Raw genomic sequence first — 21968 nt, 5'->3', positions numbered from 1 at the left:
AAGTGCCAATACTGCCTATTTTCCATTTTATTAAAATAAAAACCTTTTTAAATACGTTGAGACAAAAGGTTTATGCAATGTTAGTTCTACTCAGAGTAGACTAATGGAAATTAGTGTGCATGACTCTGTTGACACCATTAATTTCAATAGGCCTATTCTTTGATTGGGTAGAATATTGCCTGCACATTTTCCTTCCCAGTAAGCCAATTGGTAAGAGCCTCCTTGTCTTCACACCTGAAAAACAAAAACAAGCACACCAGGAGATCTTAAAAAATCTTCCTGTTTGTCACTGGCTCACTGTGTGGTATTGGGAACACTGCTCTGGTATCTTTTCAATCAAAGGGGTAGCCATCTAGCCAGGATCATGAAATGCACTCTGCTTAAACCTAGGCAAGCTTGCCCCAGCAGGCAGTCAAAGACCTACATGCCAAGTCCATGTGTGTCATATTCTTCTTTTTAGTTTAGGCTTTCTTTCATGATCCCAGATCTGGGCACCACATTGAAAATCAGGGGTGGGCAGGCTGGAGAGAGCCCTTTTCATTTCCTCGCTCCTAAAACCATCCCCTACCAGTCTCCTTTTTCTGGCTGGTTGGTTCCCTGAAGAGGGGCCCTCCTTTTATAGAGTAGGGATTAACTGCAATATTTTGTTGCCGGTCTCACACTTGTTAGTATCCTAACCCCTTGCCCAGGCTGTTCCATTGCACCCCTGCAGGCTATTTTAGTAAAGTCCTGCCCTTAATTACATTTCCACAGAGCCCAGTACAGTGATGTCCTGCACCTGTTCATCAAAAACAACAGGGAATGACATCACTGCTTCCACTACAGCAAGACACACACAGAGATTCAGACAGGCACATCAGTAATACACCAGAAAGAGGACTTATAGGCAGAAGGAAATGACAAAGATCAATTGTGGAGTCGCATGGTCCATGCAAGCTGTAGAGAGTGTTTAGAAATGCTACAACAAAGGTGCAGATTAAATGTGGTCTTCAGATAAACAGAAGGAAATAGCAAACTAACATAGAATCCACAACTGCTCAGTACCATTGCTGCAATTTAGTACTACTAAGATATTTCAAACTCTAGGTTAATTTTACTCACCATGGGGAAAAGCAACTGGCGAGTGAGGATTAAAGTGAAAGCAGCAAATGGGAAAAGGATTTTTAAAAACCCTCATGCCCACTTATGTGCTGCACACAGTGCTTCCCCTTGCACCCTGCAACCCAGATTTCCCACTCCAGGTTTGCTACTGGACATTTAGCTTGGCACTCCTTCACTTCCACAACAGTTGTCTATTATTTTTCAGCTGTTCAACAGAGATAACTCAGAACAGATCTGCAAAACCACCTTCCAACTCTGCCACATTGGTGTAAGTCCCTGTTACGCCAGTTACATATATGGATTGGGTCATAGGAACTTCAGAGACAAGGAGAAAAAAGATTTTCCCAAATCAGTAACAGTTTTGAAGAGATTATAGGGAAAATATAGAAATAAAGTAAAAGTTCACAAATTGAAATAGTGTGGTATCTTACGGTTTTATGTTGAAATCGGTGCTGCTTTCTCCACCCCCGTCCCATTTAAATAAAACTTTAAGCAGCCAGACAAGCAAAGATATCTGTATTCTTAGTGTAGTAATTAATGATTCACAGGAAGAAATTCATAACAAAGAAATCTGAAGCTGGTATATAATCATTTAACTCACTGAAGCGAAAGGTTTTAATAACAGTGAAAGGATCTCAGTGTTACTAAATGCTGACATGTGTGAAGTAGTTCATCATGAGAATAAATAGCAATTGTAAGGCTGACTTCTAACTGAACTAGGACCACTCAGAACAGATGTCTTATACTGTAGTCAGCTATTTGCTTCAAAATTATATATTTGCATTAAAAAGTAAACAAATGAAGACCAGTATTATGGCCTTTTAGATCATAGAGACTCCAAAATTAGAAGAGAGTGGTCTTTACTTCAAAATGCAGCAAACAGGATCACCTCTGCATAAAATTATCTATAAAAGAAGTTTATTTTTCATCTGTCTTCAGGCGTTTGTTCCTTTTAACTAATCCTAATCCACTCATATTTCTTAGGTTTTTCTCATTATTCCACCCCTGTCTGAAATATGCAGCTCCGCTGTATGTTTTGTTATTTAAGAGGCTTGGCAAATGACAACAGGATTTATGGTAACTGTTTCTTCCAATTAGGAGCTTTGTTGTTTTTTTTTTATATAGATATTTATTAAGGTTTTACAAAGAACAGAGATTTACAGAATACAAAAAAAAGACAGAAAAAAAAGAAAAATACAAAATACAAAGATACATAGGAGAGAGAGAAAAAAAAGAAAAAAAAAGAAAATACAAAATACAAAAAGCGAATCCATTTTTTGATATCTTTAAGCTCATTTGCTTATTTCTTTGACCTCCTCACACCTCCCCTTTTTGTATTCCCATTTACATAATCAATTCAGCAAGTCCTTACCCTCTTTCATTTATCTTAACTCTATATCATAACATGTTATAACTCTATATTTTCATCCATTTATCAGTTCGTTTTTGCATATTCTTATTAACTTTTGTTGCTGAATACCACTTTTTGCCAATCCAAACATACTTTTAACATTCATTAATTTTACAGTTTTTCTGAAGATAGTCTTTAAATTTCTTCCAGTCTTCCTCCACCACCTCTTCTCCCAAGTCTCGGATTCTGCCAGTCATTTCCGCCAATTCCATATAGTCCATCATCTTCATCTGCCACTCTTCCAGGGTGGGTAGATCTTGTGTCTTCCAATACTTTGCAATAAGTATTCTTGCTGCTGTTGTTGCATACATAAAGAAAGTTCTATCCTTCTTTGGCACCAATTGGCCAACAATGCCCAGAAGGAAGGCCTCTGGTTTCTTCAGGAAGGTATATTTAAATACCTTTTTCATTTCATTATATATCATCTCCCAGAAAGCCTTGATTCTTGGGCACGTCCACCAAAGGTGGAAGAATGTACCTTCAGTTTCTTTACATTTCCAACATTTATTATCGGGCAAATGATAGATTTTTGCAAGCTTGACTGGTGTCATGTACCACCTGTATATCATTTTCATAATATTCTCTCTTAGGGCATTACATGCCGTAAATTTCATACCTGTGGCCCACAACTGTTCCCAGTCAGCAAACATGATATTATGACCGATATCTTGTGCCCATTTAATCATTGCAGATTTAACCGTTTCATCCTGCGTATTCCATTTCAACAGCAAGTTATACATTCTTGAAAGTGTCTTAGTTTTGGGATCTAACAGTTCTGTTTCCAATTTTGATTTTTCCACCTGAAAGCCAATTTTTTTGTCCAAATTATAGGCCTCTCTTATTTGGTAATAATGAAGCCAATCTCGCACTTTATCTTTTAATTTCTCAAAACTCTGCAATTTCAATTTGTCCCCTTCTTGTTCTAATATTTCCCAATATTTCGGCCATTTAGCCTCCATATTGAGCTTTTTCTGAGCCTTCGCTTCCATTGGTGACAACCACCTTGGGGTTTTGTTTTCCAATAAGTCTTTGTATCTTATCCAGACATTGAACAGTGCTTTCCTGACAATATGGTTTTTAAATGCTTTATGTGCTTTAACCTTGTCGTACCACAAATATGCATGCCACCCAAAAACATTATTAAAACCTTCCAAATCCAAAATGTCTGTGTTCTCAAGAAGCAGCCAATCTTTCAACCAGCAGAATGCTGCTGATTCATAATAAAGTTTAAGGTCTGGCAGGGCAAATCCGCCTCTTTAGGAGCTTTGGATGAGGGCCTTATGAAAGCCAAGTACATGATGTTTACTTAATTGAGCCTATGGACATTGGCATTCAAATGTTTCAAAACATTCTGCAAGGCTGGTAAAGCCAGAATACCTACAACTAATCTGGGAAATCTGTGACATGTAAACAAAGCAGACCTATACTTAACACAACCCTGTCATCTTAGGCTCTAATTCCCAATAAAGCTACATTGGCTTCTCTCTGATCTTTGCACTCCCTGGACCACCGCAACTTTACACTCCGTTTGTGCACTGGGAAGCATTCATATTACTGCATTGTGAAAGCACTGAAATAGCAGCATGTCTTGATGGCGGCACACATGGAGTGGAGGAACAGTGTCCAGTCTGAAACAAAAAGTCTGCACAAAATAAGAAATAGTACGTCTCATATCAAGACCAAGTAATTCTTAGTGCAGGAAAATGGTGTATTATAAACCTGAAATTCTCCAAAATACTAACACTAGCTCTAGTATTGTCATAATACCCTTTAGAATGGAAGACACTGACTAGCTAAGGAGGTAGGCAAAAGTCCAATGGCCATTGAAGAGCCATGTGTGATTTGCAGTACCTCTGGTGATAGTTTCAGAATAACATAAGGTGCAAACTTTTCTGAGAGATTTATGGGCAGTGGTTAAGAGGCACAATACAAGGAGACAATAAGCATTAAAAATAATTGTTGCAGAATGGTTGGTAACAGGTGGGCCTTTATAGATTGCAAGACTTTTATGCAAACAGTAAAGGTAAAGGTAAAGGTACCCCTGCCCGTACGGGCCAGTCGTGTCCGACTCTAGGGTTGTGCGCCCATCTCACTTAAGAGGCCGGGGGCCAGCGCTGTCCGGAGACACTTCCGGGTCATGTGGCCAGTGTAACGAAGCTGCTCTGGTGAGCCAGCACCAGCGCAGCACACGGAAACGCCGTTTACCTTCCCACTATAAAGCGGTACCTATTTATCTACTTGCACTTAGGGGTGCTTTCGAACTGCTAGGTGGGCAGGAGCTGGGACCGAAGATGGGAGCTCACCCCGCCGCGGGGATTCGAACCGCCAACCTTATGATCAGCAAGTCCTAGGCACTGAGGTTTTACCCACAGCGCCACCCGCGTCCCTAGGCAAACAGTATTCCTCTACAAGAAAAATTCACAGGTGACATAGCACACCTTAAATGGTTTGTGGTACCATTTCAATCAGCTGTTAAGATTCATGTTAAACCCAGATATTTCCACTCCAGCAAGCAGGAACCTAATAGCGGTAGAGCACATCTTTGTCAACCTCTCTCCATTCTCTAAAGGCATAGTTTCTTCAGTTTATAAAGCTATAATAAACCTAGAATATGACAATCTTTTGTACACAAAAATGCTGTGGGAGATGGACCTAGAGGTGCCAGTACCAAGTGAAATATGGGTGGCTTTGTTGTCCAACAGACCATTGAAATTAGTTTCTGCAAAAATCAGGGAATCCTCATTAAAACATCTGCATAGGTGGCACTATACACCAGTGAGGCTACCCCAAATATCTACAGAAGTCAATCCTAATTGTTGGAGAGGGTGTGCTTTCAAAGATACATATTTCCATATGTGGTGGTTTTGTGACATCATCAAAGCTTTCTGAAGTGTTGTTCTCAAAGAACGAAGCTTGATAGATAACAAAACAATTGAAATGTCTCCTGCATTAGCACTACTTTTAGAAGACATCTGAAGGCAGCCCTGTTTAGGGAAGCTTTTAATGTTTGATGCATTACTATATTTTAATATTTTGTTGGAAGCTGCTCAGAGTGGGTGCGGAAGCCCAGTCAGATGGGTGGGGTATAAATAATAAATTATTATTATTATTATTTGGCCTTAAGATGCCACCTGCTCAAGATTACCCTAATGATGATCTGTTAGGCTTTCTACAAATAGCTGCCCATATGGAGATGACTGCATATTGGAAAGCTGAAGTTGGGTTGAACATTTGATTCTTTGTGTACGAGTGTATGGTCCAATAGCATTGGCTGAGAAACTATCATGTCAAGTCAGAGCAGCAAAGGGCAAACACAGTCTCTATTCCTTTTAATCACATATGGCAAGTCTTTGTAGCTACCAATTAGTTTCCGGGCCCAATTCAAAATGCTGGTTTTGACCTACAAAGCCTTAAACAGCTCAGGACCACAATACCTCAAGGACCGCTTCTTTCCATATGAATCTACCCAGACCCTGAGATCATCCTCTGAGGCCCTCCTTCATGTGCCTCATCCTTGAGAGGTCTGGAGGGTGACAACATGAGAATGGGCCTTCTCTGCAGTGGCTCCGTCTGTGGAATGAACAAGGGAAGTTCACCTGGCGCCTTCATTATACACCTATAGGTGCCAGGCAAAACATTCCTTTTTAACCAGGCCTTTGGTTGATTTGATTGACATCCTATGCCATTTTAAAACGTGGTGTTTTTTGGAGGGCGGTTATTGTTTTTATTTTGATGATATATTTTGATGTTTTATATTTTGATTTTGTTCTGTGAACTGCCCAGAGACCTCCAGGTATAAGGTGGATGATAATAATAATAATAATAATAATAATAATAATAATAATAATAATAATAATTTTTTTGTATCCCGCCCTCCCTGGCCGAGAGCGGCTAACATTATAAAATAATAATAATTTGTTGATAACATAAATTGCTCAGACTGTGGCAGGAATCCACCCAACATGGGTAGGAAAATGTGGCATTATCTTTTAGGGTAATCAAATTACACCTAATTACATAACTTGTCTTGATAAAATTTCAGGCTTGTCATGCTATCTGTTGTTTAGTGTTGCAACAATTGTTTTTTTCAAAATAAATGAAAACATTATTCAACCCCCCCCCCCCCAAATATTGCAAAATATTCTCTACTATAGGGATGGGTAACCTCAGGCCAGTGACCAAATGTGGCCTTCCATGCCCCCGTGTCTGGTCCTAAGGACTCTTCCCAGCCTACACCTGCTCCTCGGCCCTAGCCCCTCCCTCAGTGGACCTGCTTAGCACCTTCCTTGAGTATTGTTGCATGGCTACAATGTGTCCTTGAATTCTGATTATGTTTCTTGCTTGCCTGAATGGAGGATGGATGTGGGTGTGGGCGAGTGCATGCATGTAGAAACTAGCCTATTGTACAAAGGAAAAATTCACACTTTGTTCTGTCAATTGCCTAAAAGCAAATGAGGGCTGACAAAAGTTGCACACCCCTACTCTACAGGGATGGGATCGTCACTCAAGCAGTGTGCATCTTTATGCACCAGCTTTAAATCTTTAAGATGAGTGGTAGAATAGATCATTGGGGTGTTTCTTCTATGAAAGTACCAAGCCTCTTGGGAGACTACAGATGTAGAAAACTGTGCTGAAGTCAGCAAGCAAGGACCAACAGCTAAGAAATGTTTATAGAAAACTCTTTGAAATATGGCATCTGTGCTGCAGCACCTCTCTTCCCCGAAAGCAGTGGCCAATGTTCCTTTGGATAGACTTTGGATAGACCTACTTCTGGAACTTTTACCTGAGAGCTTCACTGGATAGCACCATGTTATAATGGAAACATGTATCACAGCAAGGTGTCAGAAAAAACCAGGTAATCCACATAGTTTGCAGCCATTTGCCCTTGCAGCCACCCAAAAAGTTGCGGTACCACACATTAAAGAGTTGTGCACAGGGGCTCTTAAAACCCACAACCACAAAACCAAAGTTCAGTAACTGGAATGAAATAAGCAAGTTGGATTATCTACACCTGGTGTTCCCAAACTGTGTGATCTGAAAGCATTCTGGTAGTCTGCTTGTGTTTGTGAATTTGTGACTGAAGATCGCGGTGGACACATCCAGTGCAATAAATATTCATATTAATTGTGATTTGTATTTTTATTGCTTTTAAGTTCAAATAGTTCAAATTGCAATACAATAAAAATGTATAATGGGGAAAATCCCCATTTATAAGAGGGTTCCATTCTATGACACGCACAAGTGGGGATTCCCCCACCCCCTTCCGTTGCTGTTTGCAGTGCATGTGTCAATGGGAATGTGTGTGCTAATGATGCTCAAGTGGGAAAACGCCTCAATATAAGAAACAAAAGAAGCAATACAAATATAATGAAAAATATAGCATCTAGCACAGTGCATTACAATTGTTACAATAGGCAGAAAAACCATTAAGTGGTCCAGCAAGACCTCAGCAATTTTCAAGTGGTCTGCCGTGGGGGGAGTTTGGGAATCATTTTTGTACACAGCTATGTATATTATTGGGACGTGGGTGGCGCTGTGGGTTAAACCTAGGGCTTGATGATCAGAAAGAAGGTCGGCGGTTCGAATCCCTGCGACGGGGTGAGCTCCCGTTGCTGGGTCCCTTCTCCTGCCAACCTAGCAGTTTGAAAGCACGTCAAAGTGCAAGTAGATAAATAGGTACCGCTCCGGCGGGAGGGCAAACGGCGTTTCCGTGTGCTGCTCTGGCTCGCCAGAAGTGGCTTAGTCATGCTGGCCACATGACCGGAAGCTGTACGCCGGCTCCCTCGGCCAGTAAAGCGAGATGAGCGCCGCAACCCCAGAGTCGGCCATGACTGGACCTAATGGTCAGGGGTCCCTTTACCTTTTATGTATATTATGGACCCAAATAGTTTCTATCAGACGGCTGATACTTTGGAAAAGTTAGCCACTAGTGAAAGGAATGCAGGAGACTGCATCTGGTATATTGGTGGAAGTTGGATGGAAGTAAACCATGGGCAGACTGCACTGTACGAATGTACTGCAAATAATTCATGAAGGCCAAAGAAGCATTTTTCCACACATCAAATTAGATGCACCTGGGATATTTTAAACTTCCCTTATAGTGAAGAATAGTACAGTTCCTTCGAGTCAGCTGGGTTGCTCTCTGCATTACAGTGATTTCTAACGCCAAGTTTCTTGCATCCTCCCTGTGGAAGACACTGAATATTTGGCTTTATCTTATCAATGGCCAAGGATCAATACATCTGCAGACATCAAACTAGATAATAGCTTGATCCAGTGTTACTGGACTTAGGCTATCTACAGAAAATACAAAGACAAATCCACAGTGTTTACCATGACCAGACCTAGGAACAAATGCAGGATTACCATCCATTCCATCTGGTTGCAGCAGAGAGAAGGAAAGCAAAGCTATTAAGTCTGCTCTACTGAAAAACCAGTTGCCTTTGGTTCTTCTGCCACCTAGTCTGCCACCTAGCAGTAGCATTTCTCTCAAACTACTTGAATTATTTCCATCCCAGCTGGCTATTATAACAACTGTAGCTTTTAAAAAATGATTCCTGAGTTTGCTTTCTCCCTACATACCGTATTTTTCGCCCTATAGGGTGCACCGGCCCATAGGGCGCACTTATTTTTTGGGGGGGGGGAAATAAAGAAAAAAAAATTATTCCCCCCACCAAGCCCCAAAGAGCAAAGAAGCCATGACAGCGAGCGGGATGTATCCCGCTAGCTGTCTTGGCTTCGTTTTTAGCCTCGGGGCTGGGAGTCCGGGAGCGAAGGCGAGGTTGCGCTCAACCTCGCCATCGCTCCCAGAGCTTGCCTGGCTGGGGGTGGGGGAAGCCCGAGCTTCCCCCGACCCCAGCCCCCAGAACGGGTCCGGGAGCGATGGCGAGGTTGCGCTCAACCTCACCATCGTTCCCGGAGCTTGCTGCTATCCGAAGCCCGGGGAGCGCAGCGCTGTAGCCCGCTGCGCACCCCGGGCTTAGGGCAGCTATCCGCAAGCCTGCGGCGCCCAGCGGGAACTCCCGCCAGGCTCTGCAGGCTTGCGGATAGCTGCCCTAATCCCGGGGTGCACAGTGCCGCGCTCCCCGGGCTTCGGGCTGCAGGCAGCTATTCGCAAGCCTTCGGAGCCTGCGGGAGTTCCCGCCGGGCTCCGCAGGCTTGCGGATAGCTTCCTGAAGCCTGGAGAGCTAGAGGGGTCGGTGTGCACGACCCCTCTCGCTCTCCAGGCTTCAGCGAAAGCCTGCATTCGCCCCATTGGACGCACACACATTTCCCCTTCATTTTTGGAGGGGGAAAAGTGCATCCTATAGGGCGAAAAATACGGTACCTTTTTCCTTTTGTGTCATGTTGTCAGATTGTAAGCTTGAGGGCAAAAAATATCTTTTTTTTAAAAGAAAAAAAAGATCTGTAAACTGGTCTAGGAGCACTTTCAGCTCAAGAGCAAGAGGTAATAGTTTAAATAAATATGTAAATGAATACACAAAGCAGAACATCTGATCTTTATTAAACAAAAAACCATAAAGAGTACATCTTGCATGTCTACTCCTCCTCCACCTTCTAATCACAAAAGCACACTCCAAGACAATCAGGCTTCATATTTATATGTGTAGAAAAGAGTCAAGATCTGCTCCTCATCCAGGTCTGGCTCATCAACAGATGTGTTCTTCCCAAAGGAATGCCTATGCCATTCTGTATGAACACACTGAACACTTCTGAGTTCCAAGTGATAAATGCAGCCATGTAAATAAATTATCTCAATGAGAAGGTAATTATCTCAGGAGACAGAACTTTAGTCAGTAATCTTGCTGTTGAGAGTGAGCTGAAGTCTGAAAGGATGTCCAGAAGCAGCAACATGCCAGAATATTTCCTACTCACCTTTGGTAGGGATGCATTGAAGCTGATTTGATATTGGTTTTTATGCCGCTGGGCATTTTACCTGGAGAGAGGAAAGCAGCTGGGCTTAGCAATGTGTTAGAACAGTTTACATTTTAGGAGTGATGAACATATAAGTGGGAACATTTCCCCCACTTCTTCCCTGGGGTTCATGTCAGAATCTTCTTTGCACACGCTTTCTAGGTGAGGTATAGCCTCTCTCACTGTTTAATTTTTTCCACTTCTGCATTCCCTCCCCATATTCACCGTGTGAAAATCTTGTTTTGATCGATAAAAATGTAAGAAGAGCCTTGCTGGATCAGACCAAAGGCTGATCTAGTCCAGCATCCTGTTTCCCAAAGTGGCCAAACATCTATTTCTTGAGAAGCCCAAAGGAGAAAATAAGCTCAACAGTCTTCTCCTGCTGCTGTTCCCTAGCAACTGGAATGCAGTGGGAACTGGTATAGTAACCAATGGTAGCCTTGCACAATGCAAAATTCCTCTGCAGCAGCACGCTCCATTTAAGAGCTCAATTCTTTGAAAATAATCATATGTATATAGGTTATCATACCTGCCCCTTCATCCCCACCCCCAGTGTGTGTATAATGTAATCCTTCTGGACATCCTCATTAAAAAGCTGGCTGACATGAACCTTTCTCCTACCATCTGTGACTGGATTAAATACTTTTTGATAGATCGGACACAAACACTGAGGATTGGACATGTAACATCTAATTCCTTAAAAATCAGCACGGGCACACTACAGGGATGTTTGCTAAGTCCCTACCTGTATTCATTGTATACATACAATTGTATATCATCTGACCCGTCTACTGCAGTTATTAAGTTTGCAGATGACACCACCATAATGGGTTTAATAACAGCTGGAGACGAATCAGCGTATAGAGGGGAGGTCCAAAAAATATCTACATGGTGCCTAGGGAACAACTTGCACGTTAATGTCAGCAAAACAAAGGAGATGGTGTTGGACTTTCAGAGGAAGAGAGGAGAACTAGCCCCGCTGTACATCGGGGAGGGCTGTGTGGAGAGTCTCTTCCTTTAAATTCCTAGGAGTTTATCTCAGTGAAGACCTTACTTGGAAAATAAATACAACCCAGGTGGTTAAGAAAGCCTAACAGAGATTCCATCTCCTCAGAGTAATGCGAAAGAACGATGTCAATCAACATTTGATGATCTCCTTCTACCGGTCAACAATAGAAAGTGTCCTTTCACACTGCATCATGGTGTGGTACGCTGGTTTGACATCAACTGATAGGAAGTGTCTACAGATGGTGGTGAATACAGCACAAGATATTATGGGCTGTCCCAGTTGTATTATGGGGTGGTTTGCCTCTGTTGGTTAAAGGAATGGATGTTGCTAAAAAATACAGATTTGTTGGATTTAGAAGGTTATGATAATAGATTTGGTTGGCATGCATATTTATGCTGTAACAAAACAAAAATCCATAAAGGATTTGGTAATCATATATTTTGAAGATCTTTATATGAAGTATGGGATAGGTATAAAAATTTATCAGAACGTAAAACACCGTGGTGGTTATCTCCATTGTAAACAATGAGTGTGAAAAAGATAAATATGAGTAAAAACTGGGTTACCTATGAGAAATTGTTGGGGGAAAATGGAAATAAATGGAAAATGAAACCTTATGAGGAGGTTAGAGACTATGTGAATGATTGGTTGCACTATTGCCAAGTCAATGAAATGTATAAACAAGATTTTAAAGAAAAAGGATTTGATGATAAAAAAAATCAAAATTTGAAATAGAAATATTAAACAATGAATGTAAAATAATATCTAAAATGTATAAAATACTGTTGGGATGGCATTTGAAAGATGATACATTGGGCAAAAGACTTTGGATATAATATACAGCTTGAAGAATGGGAAAGGTTGTGGAATGAAAGGATAAAATTTACAGCCTGGAATGCTTTGAAAGAGAATATGATGAAAATGATGTATAGATGGTATATTACACCAGGGAAATTAGCTAAAATGTACAAGACAAATAATAAATGTTGGAAATGTAAAGAAAAAGAAGGAACATTTTATCATATGTGGTGGGAATGTAAAAAAGTAAAGAACTTCTGGGAAATGATATATAATGAGATGAAAAAGATGCTGAAATATACATTTTTTAAAAAACCAGAAGCATTTTTACTTGGTATTATAGGTCAGGACATTAATAGGCAAGATGTTAAATTGTTTTTATATGCAACAACTGTGGCAAGAGTATTGTTAGCCCAGAAATGGAAACAAGAAGAAATTCTGACGAAAGAAGAATGGCAGACGAAAATAATGGACTATGCAGAATTGGACAAAATGAAAGAAAGGATTCAAAGCAGCAGGAGGCCCCATTAGCTAAAGTGGTGCTTCAGGTTAAGAACAGTTTCAGGTTAAGAATGGGGGGCCGCTAGGGAGAGGGGTCACTAGGGGTGCCTTGGAAGATGGCCGACAATACCATCTCTCCAGCTCACACGAGGTAATTAAGAGGCTGATATGGGAGTAAATCAGCCTCCCAAAATTCTTCCCGGGGAAGGGAAGATGCAGCCTTGTCCGCGGTTGCCCATAAATCACCCCCAAGTTCGAAAGAAGGAGGGGGTGAGGGCACTGGACGGAAAGCCCTTGAATGAGCTCTGGATCTCCCGGACGCTGCTTCTGAGAGTGACGCTAGTTGCATTACTTAAGTTAAAGTCTTCGATATAAAAGTAATTGCACATGCTTCGAGCGAAGAAAAGGGTTTATCAGCTGCTAATTAAGCCTGCCACTGAGAAGTTAAGAGTGATGGAATGGACTGCACAGAAGATAACATCAAAGAATAACAGCTATGTCGGTATGTTGAAATGGAACGGAAGGGGGGGGAAGCTTCTTCTTTTTATTATGATATCACCTAACAACCCCTCCCCTAGAAGAACCGTCACACGACGGACAGCAAGTGAGATTAGAAAATATTAACAGATTAAAAGATTAACAGTCAAAGGGGGAGGCGAGCCACTGCTTTGATATTTGGATTGTAAGTTTGATTTCTCCCCTGGAAAGACTGATTTATGGTGCAACTGGTCTGGGAAAATTAATGAGCAGACGCTTAGAATTTATTTCATCGGAACTGACAAAAATGGCGCCTGCCGCCCGAGCAGGACTTTTGGATTAGCGTGTGATGATTTACTGCAAATAAAAGACTTACCAGCTTTAAAAAGAAAAGAAAGGGAGAGCCTTACAAAGTTCACACAGAAACATAATGATGCTTGCTTCAACTCGCTTGTGGAAACAATTCAGAGGTGAATAAAAAGAAAAATGATAACAACAAGAAGATCGGAAGATGGGACTTGTGAACACCAAAAGCAGCAGAAATATGAGATGACTGGACCCTTACTGAACTTGAAGCATGGGAACCCCCAACAAAAATTTAAAATTTGGCAAAATATTTGGACTTAATGATATGTATTGGTATAATTTGGAATAATTAATGTGATATGATTGGATTGTTAAATGGAAAATTTAATTAAAATTATTTAAAAAAACAAAAAAACCCAGACCTCTGGAATGAATTAAGTACTTAACCTGAGGTACCACTGTATATGCATTTAAATTCCCCCAGGCACCGATTCCTCTTGTCTCAGCATAGCTCCCCATTCGCTACACCCGTACATTCCACTTCCTCTCCTTTTGCATTTGAGACACTCCAATATGACTGAATGCTTTTATTTACCTGGCTGTCCTGCTTGTGTCATCTGTACTCCTCCAAGCATGGACTGTGGCTGGCTTGATGCTCCAGACATTTGTACCTGCTGCATAGCAGAAGCACCTGCTATGATGGGGTTGGCACCTGGCTGACCGGACTGTACAGGCCCTGATACACCGGGTGGGCGTCTGTTTGACAGACCCTTTCCAAAGGCCACAGCTGCAACAAGTGCATTGGTATCAGCAGGGTTGAATGTCTGCTTGTTCTGCCGTAAACCTGCACAACGAAGGAAAATTTATAGAGCACAGTCTTAATACCATTATGCTAATCTTGGCTGCTGTTATTCTACTATTTCTGTTTCTAGGGCTACTGGACTGTGAACCCCCTCTAACACCTCTGCTGTCCCTCCTGCTTCTCCAGTGCCATACCTCCACTCTCAGACTCTCGGTCTTCTTTGTTGATTTTCTCCAATAAGTTCGAGCACATTTTGTTTAAGCTTTGGATCTGTTTCTGTAATGATAAGATTTGCACTGTAAAACATGTCAAGGAATTTGTGTTGCCTTAAAAAAAAAATTGCAACCTTTAATAGACTGCTCAATAAAAAAACTATTTGAGTATTTTACATAAAATGGTATAAAAGATTTATTAAAAATATTAATAAAACCAACTTTTAAAGGTGCACTTAATAAAATTATCAAAAATATAGATAAAATCTGCAGAATTTTGACTTTCAACAAAACCTCCCGTTATATTCTGGTGGAGAAGCTGGTAAAATGTGGCCTAGATGATGTTATTGCTAGGTGAATTTGTAGCTGGTTGACTGACCAAACCCAAAGAGTGCTCACTAATTGTTCTTCATTTTCCGGCGGGGACGGGGACTGACCAGTGAGGTGCTGCAGGATTCTGTCCTGAGCCCAGTGTTGTCAACATCTTTATAAGTGGCTTGGATGAAGGAATTGAGGGTCTGCTAATCAAATTTGCAGAAGACATCAAACTGGGAAGGGTAGCTAATACTTCAGAAGACAGAATCAGGATTTAAGAAGACCTTAATGGATTGGAGAACTGAGCCCAAACTACTCCTACTGTTACTGCTGCTGCTGCTGCTGCTGCTATTCCTATACCATCCTTCCTCCAAGAATCACAGGGCCATTTACAATAGAAAACTAACAAAATGAATTTCAGTAGGGACAAATGTAAGGCTCTGCACTTAGGCAGGAATAATCAGACACACAAATATAGGATGGGGGACAACAGACTTGACAGCAGCACATATGAAAAGGATCTAGGGGTCTTAGTAGACTACAAGCTCAACATGAGTTAACGGCTTGATGCAGTAGCAAAAAACAAAACAAAAAACCCCCAACCAATGCAATTCTAGGCTGCACCAACAAAAGTATAGTGTTCAGATCAAGGGAAGTAATAATATCGCTCTGTTCTGCCCTGCTGAGACCCCCACCTGAAATACTGCATCCAATAGGTTCAAGTTACAAGAAAGGAGATTCTGACAAAAAATTAGGAAGAACTTTCTGATAGAGCTTTTAAGCCGTGGAAAAGACTACCTCAGAAAGTGGTGGTCTCTCCTTCATTATAACAGAGGTTGGATTGCCATCTGTCACGGCTTCTTTAAGCTGTGAGTCCTGCACTGTAGGGGGTTCCAGTAAGTGAACTTTTGGGGTCACTTGCAACTCTGATGCGGAATATTAAATGTGAGAACATGGTGGTAGAGAGAGATGCAAAAGACCACAGGATTCCTACATATATTCAGCAAGAGATATTTAACAACAAAAACCTAGGAGTTGAGTATACTTAAGCAGCTGAAACCCTTACCAGTGCCGCATCGGTACCAATGCGAGCCGCGTCTGTGCTCAGCTGCTTCTCTTGCTCCTCTACTTCAGGATCAGGCTTGGTTCTCAGGTGATCAGGCACAACCTCATGGCTGAACACTGGCACTCGGCCTTCTGTCTGCCGCTGGAACATCCAGACCATCAGTGATCAAAGTCATACTTTGCCGCAAATCTACAGAATACGAAGTTGGCCCTACAGACCTGATGTAGGTTACAGAGACCCAGTTGTTCCTGGGAATTTAGGCCCTGGATACCCGCCAGCAGGATTCTAGCAATTAAATTACCAATGCATAAAAAGTTTAAGCAATGAAGGTGAGCAGAAACAGTTACTTCTCTGTGTTGGCATCTTTACCATCAGCTAGCAGCTGAGTACCTTTGTAGCTCCTTCTGACTATCTACGAAGGAAGAGTCTAAAATTGGGACTGTATCACCAGCCAACAGGAGCCAGAACAGACTGCCACGTCTAAAATATAAAGGGTATAATTTTATCGCTCTGTGGATTTGAACTGTAAGCTGCTTTGGTGGCAATATTTTCTGAAAAGCAGGGCAAAAATAAAATGAATGTGTATTCTGTGAGAAACTTCAAACTCTGTTCTTCATGTTTATCTGAAGACATGTGCTGCGTAACACTAGTTTGTGGAGAACTGATTGAGCAACATTGTTTAAGACATGACCTAGGAATGTCAAACTCCAGGGGTTGTAATCAATGTAGAGCTAAGGATAATGTTCTGTCAGCACAAGTGTTTCTCCTTGCGTAACAGAAGGTCCTCCCTTTTTCCTCCCACCCTCACTGGTTCTGCGGGCAGCATGGGTGAGGAGAAGAGCAAATGTCCCATTGTGGCAATTTAGCTGCCCCATAAGCTAAGATGTGACATACTTCTTTTCTAGACTGCAGAGGCACGACACCCTCGTGTTTGGTGTACAGTATACACAAAGTCCTAGCTAAAAGATTCTTCCAGTAGCAAGGTTGGCAAGGTATGAGGCTGTGGCAGAAATCAGCAAAGGGAGGAGATAGAGGCCAACATAGAATAGAGCATGAAGGAACTGAGGCTCAATTTGTTACATCCTTGCTTTCCTAAAGATCCTCTTTTCTCATTGGTTTCTGGCTTAGTCAACATTTGCAGCAAAGTGAAGTGATGTAATGAAGTGTACCACTTCAGCCTACAGGTAGGAGATGCCATTTTTAAAACTCCCCCAAATAAAAAACTGGAACGTGAGCAATCTAGTCCAATCCATTACGTGTTCTGCCATTTATAATACTTAAGTATTGAAGGTGCTACTATTCTCATTTAACCAACCTGTCACTCAACTTTTTCACGAGCACTGGAGCCAAGAAATGACTTGTAGCTATAAAATAATTGTAATAATCAGCCAAATCCTTACCATGATCTCCTCATCACGATCTGGAGACAGCACTAGTGGAATTATGACCTGATTGCGCAGCAGTGGAGTCTTCTCATGTTTTAGGACTTTATTCAGGGTATTCAGCTGACCTGAGAGCAGAGCGAAGCTGTCTAACACTGAGGGCCTGAGGCAGAGATGGGAAAATGAAAAGGACATGAGGCACACATATAGAGCATCCCTACCTCTGGCTGTGGGAAGTTCAAATCTTCACTGTTGAATTATTTTATTACATTTATATCCTGCTTTTTTCCAAGGAGCTCGAAGTGGCATTCATGATTCCCACCCCCTGCCCCATTTTGTCTTCAGAATAAATCTGCAAGGTAGTTTAGTGAGCTTCATGGCTGATTTGGGACTAGAACCCCAGTCTCCCAGGTCTTAGTCCAACACTCTTACCACTATGTCATACTGGTCGTACAGTGGTACCTGGGGTTACAGGCGCTTCAGGTTACAGACGCTTCAGGTTACAGACTCCGCTAACCCAGAAATAGTACCTCGGGTTAAGAACTGTGCTTCACAATGAGAACAAAAATCGCATGGCGGCAGCGGGAGGCCCCATTAGGTAAAGTGGTACCTCAGGTTAAGAACAGTTTCAGGTTAAGAATGGACCTCCAGAACAAATTAAGTTCTTAACCTGAGGTACCACTGTATTGTAGTCATGATGTCATAACAAGAAAGGCAAGTAGCTCCAGCAGCATTATCACAACCCCCTGCTAATTTTAATAGATAACACAACACACTGTGCCAAGAGTGGAATATCTAGATTCCCCCCCCCCTTGGAATATCTCTGAGATTTGTGGGTATCTGGGTAGAGAAGAACTGTCTAGAGCAGGCATGGCCAAACTTGGCCCTCCAGCTGTTTTGGGACTACAACTCCCATCATCCCTAGCTAACAGGACCAGTGGTCAAGTTTGGCCATGCCTGGTCTAGAGGGATTCTGCCCCATGACAAGATGGGAGACTTGAAATGCCTTCTTGTTCGGACTTCCGCTTGAGGCGCCATGGAAGATGACTGAAAATTCCATCGCTCCGGCTCTCATGGGGTAATTAGAGGCTGAGATAGGACTAATCAGCCTCCCAAAATCTTCCCAGGGGTATGGGAAGACACAGTCTCATCCGCGGATGCCCAACAAACTAGCCCCTAATTCAGAAGGAAGGAGGGGCTGGGGGCACTGGATGGAAAGTCCCCAAGAGAGTCTGGCACTCCTGGATGCTGTCTCTATGAGCAAATCAAGTTCCATTTCTTAAGATGAAAAATTGGATTTAAGTTTTGGACATGCTTCGAGTGAGGAGGGAGGAATTACTCTGCTATTTAACCCAGCCACTGAGGTGCCAAAAAAGACTTGAGTGGAAGAAGGACTAACATTTAAGTTGGTATGTTGGAATGTGTTATTATTGTGTTTGGCAAAAACACCCCAGAAGAACCATTTACATTAACTATAACAAGCAAGATTAGAAAGTTTTGTATTTGTTGATATAATATGGCTCTAAAAATATAAACTGTGTGGAAATAATAATACTATATAATTAAGGCTTTCGATCTTTGACTTGCTTGGAAGAGGATAAAAGATTCTCCGATGTGTGGACATCAGGCAGAAGCAGAATCTCATTAGCCGCTGGAGAGATGTTTAAAAAACTTGGACCGTTTCCTGGAATCTATGTGGGAGTTGTGTTGCACTTGAAATCCGCCATGATTGGAAGTCAAGACTGGGCTGCAGAATTACAAATAGTCAAAGGGGGAGGTGAGCCTTTAATATGTCATTATACTTGTGTTTCCAGCTTGATTTGGTAACTCTCCCCTGGAAAGGCTAATGTTTGATGCAACCAGTCTGGGAAAAGCAGACGCTTAGATTTGATTTTATTGGAACTGAGTGAAGATGGTGGCTGCCAGCAGCGAAAAGACTTTCGGATTGATTCAGCAGAAACACCAGCGTGCGAGGAAATGCTGCAAACTTATAGAGGGGAATCATGGACATAAAATCCACACAGAAACATATCACTGTTTGTTTTAACTTGCTTGTGGGAACAATTCAGAGGCTGTGAAAGAATGAAGGTCAACAACAGAAAGAATTAGAGGAACCATCGGAAATGACTATGAAAAGCAGTAGAAGTATGAGATGATCAGAACCCTCCGAACTTGAAACATGGTAAGTCCTATTAAAAATATATAAGTTGGCAGAATATTCAGACTATTTGATATGTATATGTATAATTTGGAATATTTAATGTGATTTGATTGGATTGTTCAAGTGGAAAACTTAATAAAAATGAATTTTTAAAAAGGGAAAAAAATGCATTCTTGTTCCAGGATATTAGCCAAATCCTAATGAATTCTGATCAAAGCACCGTATTTTTCGCTCCATAAGACGCACCTGGCCATAAGACGCACCTAGTTTTTAGAGGAGGAAAACAAGAAAAAAATATTCTGAACGAAACAGCAGATGTATGATTTTTGTGGTTCATGCTGTGGCCACAGACATGTGATTTGACGGTGAGTTTAGGGTAGCCCAATGCAAAAATCCTGAGGATCCATGTGGATCCGTGCTTTGTAACCACGTTTTTGCGCCATTGCGGCCCCACTCAACAGTGGGTGCGTGGTTTTTTTGGTGTAAGATGTAGCCATGGACATGCTATGTGATCTGATGGTGAATTTGGGGTGACCCAATGCAAAAATCCTGAGGATCCATGGGCTTTTACCTCCCCCCTCCCAGGCAGCCTCCTTTCCCAGCAGCCTTATCTCCCTCCCAATCGCTTGCCGATCAGCGGCTTTGTTTCAACACCCACTTCCCTCTTTCACACACAAAAAAGCATGATCTGCTTTTCGCCCCTGGGCAATTTGGCTCCAGGGACCACGCATTCGCTCCATAAGACGCACAGATATTTCCCTGTACTTTTTAGAAAGAAAAAAGTCGTCTTATGGAGCGAAAAATACGGTAATTGCTCTCATCCTACATTTATGGAAAATATCACATCAAACAGAACTATAGGGATTTCACACAGTCTTCAACAGGGTACCACAAGCAAAGCTGGATGAAAGGAAACTGCTTCATACCTGTTTAACAGTCTGGATATACACATAATTACTCCGAAACAAGCACTATTGGGTTCAATTAGATTTCTCCCAGGTAAGCATGCACAGGGTTACCACATTTGACAAGGGATGCTCCAAAAAACTGACAAAGCTAACAGAGATGCTGCAATAACTATCAGATCATAATCCGATTGTAATGGAATTAAAGAGAAGAGATGAATCATAGTTTACATGGAGAAGGAATGAACGATTACTAGATGATCAGAAAATTATGCAAAGGGCACAAGAGACTTTACCAAGAGTATTTTGAATTGAATTTGAATAAAGAAACAGAATAGACATGGTATAGAATGCAAGCAAAGTGGTAATGAGAGGTTTCTTTATACAACAAAATAGCCTTCAGAAAAGAGTAAGAGAAAAGGAGGACATATTAAAGCATACAATTGAAAATGAAAAGCAATTAATCAAGAAACCAAGAAGTACACAAATAAAACAAAATATTAAGATGCTGCAAACCCAATTTTCAATATTAATTAATCAAGAAGTCGAATGGAAAATAAAAATGCTAAGGCAGAGGAATTCTGAATTTGCCAATAAACCTGGAAAATCATTAGCTTGGCAACTGAAAAGGAAACAAGGACAAAATACTATTAATAAGCTAAAAACAGAAGATAAAATAATAGAAAACCTGAAAGAGATCAGGAAAAATCTCCTAAGATTTTATAAAGAATTATATAACGCTGGAAAAGAAAATATAGAAAAAAAGAGAAAACTATTTGAAACAGAACAAATTACCGAAGATTCTGAAAAATAAAAAAGACCAATTGAATACACCAATAACAATAATGGAAGTACAATCAGCAATAAAACAATTAAAAATAGGTAAAGCGCCAGGACTGGATGGACTCACTGCGAAATACAACAAAAAACTGTGTGAACAACTGATGTCACCCTTAAAGGATGTTATGAATAATATTTTGTGCAGGGTGGGGCACTTCAAAGAATGGCAAAAAGTATTATCAAAATTTATCTGGCAGGGGAAACAACCAAGAATTAAATACAAAATCCTAACAGATACAAAAGAAAGAGGTGGTTTCTCCCGGCCAGACTTGAGAATATATTGTTAAATGTCCTGTCTATGTTGGTTGAGGAATTGAATTTTGTTAGAGAACACAGATCTTTTAGATTTGGAGGGCTATGACAACAGATATGGATGACATGCATATTTATGGTATGACAAAGTAAAAGTGCATAAAGGATTTCTGAACCACACAATAAAAAAATCAATTTATGAGGTGTGGAATAGATATAAAAATTTATTGGAACGTAAAACCACTTGGTGGCTCTCTCCAATAGAAGGAATAATGGTAAAAAAGTTAAATATGAAAGGAGAGTGGGCCACGCATCGAGATTTATTGACAGAGATAGCAAGTCAGTTAAAATTAAAAAACATTTGAAGAAATAAAAGAGTTATTGATGGATTGGTTGCAATATCATCAGGTAAATGGTGTGTTTAAGGAGGATAAACAGAAAAATTGTTTCTGTACACTAAGATCTAGGCTGGAGATAGACTTATTGGGTGATAAGAGGAAAATATTATCGAAAATG

The 21968-nt window shown here is 41.1% G+C and overlaps 1 protein-coding gene across 2 annotated transcripts in view; it reads right to left on the bottom strand.

The window, feature by feature from the left end:
* Positions 1-9906: 9906 nt before the first annotated feature.
* Positions 9907-21968, bottom strand: part of MED8 (mediator complex subunit 8) — a 28680-nt gene continuing 16618 nt past the window's right edge. The window contains exons 3-7 of one of the 2 annotated variants that reach the window (XM_083619981.1): positions 17313-17457; positions 15913-16053; positions 14514-14595; positions 14113-14361; positions 9907-10448 (exon numbers count right to left, since the gene is read on the bottom strand). In XM_083619981.1, coding sequence (XP_083476107.1) covers positions 10384-10448; positions 14113-14361; positions 14514-14595; positions 15913-16053; positions 17313-17457 — 682 coding nt within the window. In that variant the 3' untranslated portion in view covers positions 9907-10383. The remainder of the gene's footprint in view (positions 10449-14112; positions 14362-14513; positions 14596-15912; positions 16054-17312; positions 17458-21968) is intronic. The other variant, XM_083619982.1, reaches the window with a different exon arrangement.

This window comes from Podarcis filfolensis (genome assembly GCF_964270895.1).
Source record: "Podarcis filfolensis genome assembly, chromosome: 6".
Classification (NCBI taxonomy): Eukaryota; Metazoa; Chordata; class Lepidosauria; order Squamata; family Lacertidae; genus Podarcis; species Podarcis filfolensis.
The sequence above is the reverse complement of the archived record's forward strand: the minus strand, read 5'-3'. Positions and strand labels throughout refer to the sequence as shown.